The 10,750-nt window shown below is 41.7% G+C and overlaps 1 protein-coding gene across 2 annotated transcripts in view; it reads right to left on the bottom strand.

Annotated features, from left to right (window-relative positions):
• Positions 1-1,927: 1,927 nt before the first annotated feature.
• Positions 1,928-10,750, bottom strand: part of nlgn4xa (neuroligin 4 X-linked a) — a 286,243-nt gene continuing 277,420 nt past the window's right edge. For both annotated transcript variants that reach the window (XM_061977860.1, XM_061977866.1), the window contains one exon: positions 1,928-4,919. In XM_061977860.1, coding sequence (XP_061833844.1) covers positions 4,031-4,919 — 889 coding nt within the window. In that variant the 3' untranslated portion in view covers positions 1,928-4,030. The remainder of the gene's footprint in view (positions 4,920-10,750) is intronic.

Here is a 10,750-nt window from a genome sequence, read left to right as displayed (position 1 = left end):
CTGCATAACATCACCATAACCGCTGTCATTCACAAGATGAAGGCAGTGTTTTCAAGGCAAGGAATCGCCCGCCGAGTCGTCTCAGTGATAATGGGCCATGATACAACTCAAGTGAATTCAAGCAGTTCACAGAGTCATGGGGTTTCCAGCACATCACCTCGAGCCCGCATTACCCGCAGAGCAATGGCTTAGCAGAAAAGACTGTTCAAACTGCAAAGCGAATCCTCACCAAGGCCAAAGAGGACAAGAAAGACCCCTATCTCTGCTTTCTGGAGTATAGAAACACACCAGTTGACGGACTAAAATCCCCAGCCCAGATCCTGATGAGCCGCAGACTGCGCTCCATCCTGCCCACGACAACTCAACAACTCCGACCTCAGGTGACCACCGAGGCTACTGTACGTGCAAGGAGAGAGAACTGCCAGCAGCACCAGAAACAACAGTACAACAGATCTACCAGACTGCTGTCAACGCTGCGCGCCGGAGCACCCATCCGTTTCCAGCAGGGCGATGGCACGTGGAAACCAGCGACAGGCATCCGACCAGCTGTGACACCACGGAGCAACCACATCGAGACCGGTGATGGACAGTCATTCAGACGCAACCGACGACACCTGCCAGACAACCACACACCCATCACACAGCAGCCAGAGGCCAGCGATGATGACTCCAACACTACACCAGAGGACCCAGGTGCGCAACATCATCACACCAGTTCGGTGTGTGAACCTGCTCACACCGAGCCTTGCCAACGCACAAGGTATGGACGTGTCATAAGGCCGAGGCAAGTCCTCGACTTATAATTGATTGTAAAGGGTGTAGGCGGATCGCTGCCCTAAAACTAAAAAAAAAAGAAAAAAAAAGAAAAAGAAAAGATTGGAAAGAAGGAAAAAAAAAAAGAAAAAAAAAAAGAACCTGATTTGTAACATCCATTTTCTACCGCTTATTCCCTTTGGGGTCACGGGGGGCGCTGGAGCCTATCTCAGCTACAATCGGGCGGAAGGCGGGGTACACCCTGGACAAGTCGCCATCTCATCACAGGGCCGATTTGTAACATTGCACTGCATTAATAGATTACATTGTGAGATGTTCACTGCTGTTAATTTTGTTCCAGAAGTAACATACTTAAATACTGCAGCACTTTTGAGTATACTGATGTTATATGGTGTACCGATGTTATTTGCACTGCTAAAGATTTACAGTATACTATGACTCAAATATTGTGGCTCAGAATTGTGTTTAAATGCCTCCGTTTTTCTGCATGCCATTGATAATCTCCATATACACATCTTATTTATGTTGAAGGGAGATGTAATGTTTACGGCTGAAACCTTTATTGTGAAAGTCTGTCCCTTACTGCTGTAACAGGATGTATTGCACTTCACTAACCGGAAATGGAGAAGATGCCGGTGTTCGACCAAGAGGTAAAAATAAATAAAGAGCTCCCGGGCTAAACTGAGAATTAAGTGTCCAGTTAATATCAAGATTAGCCTATAATACTTCTCGTGTATAGCTAATCACAACAGTTTCTTTTAAAAATGTTGTTTGTGTAGCAGGTGTGACCGTGTGAGTCATTGACCGAATTAATGGTGACGAGAACATGCAAGTCCTAATTCAGGAATAAAAACATAGCTGGTTTGGACTAGCCATTTGTAACGTACAGTACCAAACCGGGATGTTGATTACACCCATACATTTTGTATTATTTGTTTGCATTATTGTATATATTACATGTCAAAGTCACCACAAGAAGGTCAGAAATGTGCAACCAGACAGAAATTAATAATACTGTGACCAACAACAAAAATATGTACAAAGTGTACTAAAATGTACCTTCACGTTTAAAAACTTGGTCTTCCAGGATTGTCTTTAACGTTTAAATATTCAAAATCAGACTCAGTTGAGGCGTTCAAGTAGTCTCTCTCTTTATAGAAAATACTTTGATATTTTATTAAAAAAACATTGCAGAAAAACTTTATACAGTTGTTCAGCCAGAAATATCTATTGTATCACTTAAGGCAAAACAGCAATCAAATATGTTAAACTAACCATTTCCAAAGGTTGTCAAAAATCTTTTCAAATTTTTTTAAATAGAAATTAACTGAGCAAATATTTTATCCCATTTGTATCATAATCAGAATTAGCAGTTTATTTTGCTTTTGTTTTACAGGAATAAATAATAATATTTACATTCATTCACTTGCTTTGTCACCCAAAATATATTACAAGCCAACATATTATTTTACATATTGCTAGCATATGAGTGGAACTTGAAATACTGTATATCAACAAATATTCCTTTACAACTAATAGTAGTACTGCCTTTAAAAAAAGTCTGTAATAATGCATTTCTGAGCACATTGTAGGTAAAAGAGCAGAGTGGGATGGAAAGAACAAAGGTACGATTACAAAAAGATCACAAAGAACATTTTTGGAAGTAAAACCAGCAAACGTGATCAGATCACATGGTGGGCCATCAAACAAGTCTGGAATGAAGATTAAAATTCTTTGTCACCTCGGAATAATCTTACAAACTTTAAAACAATGCTTACGCTTGTCCTCTTGAACTTCCAAAGGCTTGAATTGTTTTGGTTCTACTGCAAAAAAATAGGACTGAATCATGGGGAAAATAATGACAAATACATACAGTATACAATATTTACACCTCAATAGAAAGCGCAGAACCAAACAGGCGAAATAAAACAGCAACAGGAGAATTCTTTAAATTATTTTTTTATGATTTTTTCCCCCTTCTTTGATTGCCACATTTTTTCTGTTATTTGTTTTTGTAAATTCATGTTCTGTCACTCAGTAAAGCAGGGGTGTCCAAACGGTGCCATCTGCTGCCCACAGCTCAATTTCTATTGGCCTGAGTCACATTTTTAAAGTAAGAAAATATCATGGATATTAACACAAAGCTGACATGCAGGCTTTTTTGATTATATATAATTAACATTATTGATTGTTTTTAGTATTTTTAACAGTTGGAAAATATCCACTGCTGAGAACGTCTGGCAGAGTCTCCCGTCAGTGAGAGTATCAATTCCCACATCTGGGAGAACTTCGAACATGTTACAAGGGAGGCTCTGGACATTGAGTCCGAGTGGACCATGTTGTGTGCCTCTATTGTCAAGGCAGCTGATCGGAGCTGCGGTCGCAAGGTGGTCGGTGCCTCCCGTGGCGGTAAACCAGTCAAGCTGAAGAGGTCCTATCGGGTCCTTTTAGCTCATGGGACTTCAGAGGCAGCGGACATGTACCGACAGGCCAAGCGATTTCCTTAAGGCTCTGGATGCTTTAAAGCTGTCATGGTTGACATGACTCTGCAGCATTGCGTGGACATCGGTGGCGGTGCCTCTGGATTGGCAGACAGGGGTGGTGGTTCCTCTATTTAAAAAGGGTAACTGAAGGGTGTGTTCCGGTTGGTTTTCGTCATGGTCGTGGAATTGTGGACAAACTATACTCTTGGCACGATCATTGAGGATGCATGGAGTTTGCCCAACCAGTAAGGGAAGTCTGGACTTCTCTGCTGAGGCTACTTCCCCCGTGAACCGACTTTGGATAAGCGGAAGAAGATGGGTGGATGCCTCGCATCCTTTGTATTATTAGTATGTGGCCCCTTGGTGGAAAAAGTTTGGACACCCCTGTAGTTAAGAGTTGGATCCATTTTTAATAATGAATAGAATATTACAGAGGTTGTCTTTTTATGTCCTTGTTGCAATGCAATAGTTTTGTTTAGTATTAAAATGCATCGCAACAGTCACTACTTGGGTTCTTATTTTGGTAAAACTCTAAAAAAAACTTAATGAAGCTTAGCTCCACATAGTTATTATAGTAACATTCACATTTGTTATTTTATGTTAAAAAGACATCAATTTATACCATGTATACTTTGTCAAGAAGGCAGCATAGCAAAATAACATCTGTTTGAACTTTGGAGTCTGTGCTTCACGTTGTCCATTTCTTTCATTTGACTTTGTTTTACCGGTTCTTGCTTCAAGTGGGAATCTGGTCCGGTCCAATCCCGGCAGAGCTATACCCGCGTTGTAGAGTGGCCATGGGGAAGGTTGGTACTGTTCTGACTGCCTCCAAAAGTGTTGAAGTTGTGCAGAGGCTGCATGCCAGCCAATGAGTTTGGGATCATGGTGATGGTGCTGGGTGTCATCAGCGGTACGTCGTCCGGTGAGCGGCGCAGTGTGAGCGTGTAGTCAGGAGGGCAGGCGAGACGTAGAGCGTCGTGTGCCTGAATCGACTCACACTCGCGGTGGTGCTCATGCTCCATCTGCTTCATCTGCAGCGACATCAACTCCTCACTCTGCAGGTGGGCCATGTCGTTGGTGGCAGGGGGCGCGTTGGCAGGTGTTGAATTGTGCTGCGGGGTGAGAACGTGGCGGGTTGAGTCGGCCCGTCGCTTGTCTTTTTTGTAGTACAATGCTGCAAAGGCCAGGATGTTCAAGAACAGGAGGGAGGCTCCCACAGCAATGGTGACGCTTAACTCGGTGGAGTAGTCTCGCTTGGTCTCAATCACCACGGTGGCTTCCTCGGTGAAGTCGCCACTTTTCTGCCGGTCTGTGGTGTGCTTAGTGTTAGAGGACGGCAAACCCGGATGGCGAGTAGTGGAGGGCCAGTTGTTTTTGTTTGGGAATCGCTTGGTGTAAGGGTACGGTGTTGTGTCTTGCGGCGGTATTTTAGTGGTAGTTGATACGTACTGGAAAAATTCATTTATGTTGTGCAGATGCGGCACCAGTTCCAGCCAAAAAGCAACCTTGGTTGCACGGTAGTGGTCTCGGACTCGAGGTTTGAGACCAATATGAAGGTAGAGCTGGTCTTTGGGGTTGTACTTTGTCCAGGCTACCTCCTCAAATCTGTTGGGCTTTGTGTGAATGAACTTTGTATCCTGTGGGACTGGCTGATTGGGGTCACTGCAAAAAAATAAATAGCAGAGAAAAACATTATATACTGGCACTTGACGGCAGCTCCAGAGCCCAGCTAAATGTTACCTACATGTAGCTTTGTGCGTAATACAAATGGACAGCAATACCAGGTCTGTGTTTCAATTTGCACACGTTGCTACTTATACTTATTATTTTCAGTGCACAAGTGCATTCACACAGAGAAAGTATGCAGTGCACTGTCAGTAGCTAGGTGTTCAAAATGGCCTAAAATATGAGTGTGCAGTGATGGACCCCAACAGTCAACAACAAACAACAGTCGCCCTCTTAAATATGTAGCAGAAGGGGAAGAACTAAACTGAAATAATGGCGGCTGAGGATCAACAAACAAAAGTGAAAGGAGGTGACCAAAGTAAGGACAATAAACTGGTCAATACTGCGATGGTGCAACAGTAATCGATTGGGGGCAGTGGTACACCGACTTTGTTTCCATGCACTAAATTCAACTGATTTCTCAAGTAGTTTTTTTTTTTGTATTTTCACACCTACATGTGAAGTCCCAGTGTCCATGCACACTTTCTAATGCGACATCCCAGACCATCCCAGACACACTGGACCCTCTACAGTTTGCCTACCGGCTGAACCGGTCCACTGAGGGTGCAGTCAACACCGTCATCCACACCACCCTCACCCACTTAGAGGGCAAGGACACCTATGCCAGGCTATTATTCATCGACTACAGCTCTGCTTTTAACACGGTCATCCCACAAAAACTCACTGCTAAACTCCTCACTGTTGGTCTGACACCGGCTCTCTGTGACTGGGTCCTGAACTTTCTCACAAACCGGCCCCAGTCAGTCAGAATCGGCAACCAGACATCAGGCACAAAGGTTCTAAGCATAGGGACCCCCCAAGGCTGCGTGCTGAGCCCCCTATTGTACACCCTCTTCACACACGACTGTGTGGCCTCCCAGAACAACACCAGTATCATCAAGTTTGCAGATGATACTACGGTCGTCGGACTGATCACCGGGGGAGCTGAGGCAGCATACAGAAGGGAGGTAGCGAAATTGGTGGCCTGGTGTCAGAATAATATACTCTCCTTGAACACAGACAAGACCAAGGAGATGGTTACTGACCCACGGAGAAGGAGTACCTACTACACACCTCTGTACATAGGGGGACAAAGGTGGACAGGGTGAAAACCTTTAAATTCCTCGGGACCCACATCAGCGAGGACCTCACCTGGGATCACAAGACCCAACAAACAATAAAGAAAGCCCAGCAGCGACTGTACTTCCTAAGAAGGCTGAGAAAATTTGGCATGCCACCCAAAATTCTCAGCAACTTCTATAGAAGTACGGTTGAGAGTGTCCTTACCAGCTCAATCACGGTCTGGTATGGAAACGGCACTGCTAAGGACAGGAAGGCACTCCAGCGAGTGATTAAAACTGCTCAGTACATATCAGGAGCAGCCTTCCCCTCACTACAGGACATGTACTCTACCAGGGCCACCAGGAGAGCACACAACATCATAAAGGACAGTACACACCCCCAGCACAGTCTCTTCAGCCTCCTACCATCAGGCAGACGATACAGGAGCCTGAAATCCAGGACTACGAGACTGACAAACAGTTTCTACCCACAGGCCATCAGGCTTGTGAATGCTAACTTGTGAATGCTAGCCCCCCTCCCTCCTCGTTTTACTTTTGTCTTTTTGAACAAATACAGCTACCATGACCACTCCCGAACTGTGAACCATCACTGTAGACACTTTTCAGCTTTGATCACTAAAGACACTTTAACTGCTGCTGTGACCAAATGTCACCGCCATATTTATACTGTTGACTATCAATCAGAATGTGCAATAATGTTATGTTACTCACTGTGCCTTGTATATACATTTTTATTTTTATTTTTTAGCTAAGTACCGTGTGACTTGTTGAAGGGTGGACTAGCAAAGTAAGATTTTCATTGTACGGCAAACTGTCTGTTTAACTGTGCATATGACAATCAGTGTTGGGTTAGTTACTGAAAACCAGTAACTAGTTACGTTACTAGTTACTTTATTTCAAAAGTAACTCAGTTACTAACTCAGTTACTTAAACCAAAAAGTAATGCGTTACTGTGAAAAGTAACTATTTAGTTACTTATATATATATTTTTTAAGGCCCCATTTAATGCTCTTTTAGCCTTCATTTTAGTACTGTTATTGCACTGGAGAATAATACAATCTGTTGATCAACTTGATATGCATTTGCATCACTGAACTCTGCTAAGCAATGTGCTCTACATACAACACACAAAGACAAAGATATGTTTTAAAGGGCCAATTTGTTTCAGACCAGAACAAATTGACAAAACTATTTTAAATAGCTGCAACTTAACATACATAAGTAACAAACAGCATAATAACAACATAGCTGTAAAACAAGAAAGGCACACACTACATACATAAAGCCTAACCAGGCATTTTCTCAAGGAATTCTGAAATAAAATCATGTCTGAAGCCCAGAACACTCTACACATTTCCCCACTTAGTTTAGAGAAAAGGAAATATTAGCCTGGCCCACTAGTATCCCTCTTTAGGTTTGTGAACTTTATAGTCCAAACATTTAGAGTGATGTGATAATCAAACACTCTAAAAGTCTAAAATGAAAGAGTATATAAGAGAATTGACAGAGTGTGTGTACCTTCAGTGTGCAGTGCCTCATTAAAATCCAGCCGCTGTTGGAGGTGGAGGTGAGTGTGTGTCTCTTTACTAGCTTCGTCGAAGCATGTTGTTTTTGAAGCTGTTTCAGCATATTTGAAACTTACATTCAACTAAAATGTTCTTTTCTTTGTGATCGATAAAAGAAACGTACTGAAAATATCTCCATTTTAAGAATCTCGGCTTCGGGGTTCGCCATGACGTCTTGATAGTAGACACAGACACGCCCCCTCCCACACACACACACTCACACACACACACGTACACACAGACAGCGCGCGGCGCGCCTCTTTTTTGTCGCCTCTTCAGCAGCGCTGCAACACTCAGATCTTCTCAGTTTCTAGCCGATACTACATAAAAAATAACGCAAAATAACGCAGTAACGCATCATGTAGTAACGGTAACGGAGTTACTGAATATAAAAAATAACGCGTTAGATTACTAGTTACCGCCAATAGTAACGGCGTTACAGTAACGCGTTACTTTGTAACGCGTTAGTCCCAACACTGATGACAATAAACAATCTTGAATCTTGAATCTATTGGTCACACGTATGTGCTTACAGTACACTGGGTGGGCGCTTATTTCCTTTTAGCGCGAGTAAATGTATTGCTTTTCCGGTTGACTATGACGTCACACCAAAACAAGGCATCTGCAGCTCCTTACAAGTCAACAGCCCAGTTCTTGTTGTACGTGTACCTGATGTCCTGTAATATTGGCACAGATTACAGATATTATGTCTCTAATGGCTATGCCGATATTAAATAGCATACAGCATCAAGAAAATCATCATAGACTACGCCACGAATATGACGGTAATACCAAGAAGGTCTCACAGCAGATGCAGGTCCGAAACAAAGAAAAACTGGCAGGAGAGTTGTTTCGAAGGAATTTTCGGACCAAGAATCATGGAAACAACATTTTCTACATTCTTTTAATTTTTTAAGCAAATATAGTCCCCTCTTAATTCCAGTAGTTGACTGTTTGGATTCAATGGTATCTGCTTCCAGGTTATATGCCGTTGAAACTGGCGCACTCACGATACGGAGGGTCCTCTCTGTAGGCAGACACACACTTGAGCGATCTGGTTTCCAATCGCATAATCTATGTGTGTTAGTCCGGTTTCTCAAAAGATAAACATGATCAGATTAAGGTGTTTCCATGGATTGTGAGATGCTTCTTTAGAGCAGAACTATTTGAGAAATCATACTAATTTAGTGCATGGAAATGTAGTCAGTGTCAACATTTGTGAAACTAAGTACACAGGAGACCTCGCTTTTTGAGCATAGCCCAGGTATATGGTATCATAATTGAAATCAATGCATGCGGTAATAATATTCTATTCATGTATATCTCTTGAGAAAATACAAAGTACAAATTATTATGTCTTATCATTTAAGTTTGCAGAAACAGTTGTGGGCCATTCCACTCTCATCGGTGCCTTTTGCGTCCTAGTAAAACAACATTTATAAATGCGCAACAATTTTAATTGTAAGATACATTGACCGATTGCATATAAAATAAATACAATTTTAAAGATTAATTCAACTCTGACCGAAGTTATTTGGTGCATGGTCTCGTTGCCATGAAACAAACATATTTAAATACTTCAGAAAAGAAAAACACATGTGTTTTATCCAAAACTATTTATTTATTTAAAGAAAACAATTAATATTAAAATCCCACTTTACTCGTGTCTCTGGGTTTTGGCATAGTCCTGTTACTTGTTAACACATTACCACATTATTATCAGATCCTCGTCAATCCACAGGTAAGCCAAAAATAAGTTCACACTTTAACATTTTTTCTTTATCACTACAACGTGCTGACTGTCAACATACGTGTTATCAGCATAAATATGGCTATTCTGTATTTATTGTATTTGCTAAATGTATGCTAAAAACTCACTCGTTACTTTCAGTCCTGTCACTCAAATGAGTCCTTTTTGGTTTTGGACAAAAACCCCTGAAATTAAAATTGCGTTTTTTGAGAGAATTACAGCACGGTGCAATGGCTCTTACTGTTTGTACTGGCATTTGGTGCGTTAAACTCCTTACAACTTGTTCCACTCAAACATTTGACACATTTTTTCTAATTTAGTAAGTCTTATCTACCAGATATTATTATAGTGTTACTTATATAGTGTTTTTCTTATTTTTTGGTATTATGAAAGGTTTCATAATGCCCAGTCAGTGTACATGAACATGATTGTCTCACGCAGAGTGTCCTTGTCCTCATATGCTGGGACAATATGCCACTTCTCTGCAGCTGAACTGGCAAATACAACAGAATGCTAAACGCCTTCCCTGCTCACCGAACTGTGAGGCTTTCAATCAAGGGTATAAAAACAGGGACTCTGTTTATAATAGGTACAGCATAATGTAACATGCTACATTTGTTCTCTTAATGAGAACTTATGTACAAACCCCGTTTCCATATGAGTTGGGAAATTGTGTTAGATGTACATTTAAACGGAATACAATGATTTGCAAATCATTTTCAACCCATATTCAGTTGAATATGCTACAAAGACAACATATTTGATGTTCAAACTGATAAACGTTTTTTTTTTTGCAAATAATCATCAACTTTAGAATTTGATGCCAGCAACACGTGACAAACGTGGGAAAGGTGGCAATAAATACTGATAAAGTTGAGGAATGCTCATCAAACACTTATTTGGAACATCCCACAGGTATGCAGGCTAATTGGGAACAGGTGGGTGCCATGATTGGGTATAAAAGTAGATTCCATGAAATGCTCAGTCATTCACAAAACAAGGATGGGGTGAGGGTCACCACTTTGTCAACAAATGCATGAGCAAATTGTTGAACAGTTTAAGAAAAAACTTTCTCAACCAGCTATTGCAAGGAATTTAGGGATTTCACCATCTACTGTCCGTAATATCATCAAAGGGTTCAGAGAATCTGGAGACATCACTGCATGTAAGCAGCTAAGCCCGTGACCTTCGATCCTTCCGGCTGTACTGCATCAACAAGCGACATCAGTGTGTAAAGGATATCACCACATGGGCTCAAGAACACTTCAGAAACCCACTGTCAGTAACTACAGTTGGTCGCTACATCTGTAAGTGTAAGTTAAAACTCTCCATGTAAAGCGAAAACGGTTTATCAACAACACCCAGAAACGC

Source organism: Nerophis lumbriciformis, linkage group LG01 (genome assembly GCF_033978685.3).
Source record: "Nerophis lumbriciformis linkage group LG01, RoL_Nlum_v2.1, whole genome shotgun sequence".
NCBI lineage: Eukaryota > Metazoa > Chordata > Actinopteri > Syngnathiformes > Syngnathidae > Nerophis > Nerophis lumbriciformis.
The sequence above is the reverse complement of the archived record's forward strand: the minus strand, read 5'-3'. Positions and strand labels throughout refer to the sequence as shown.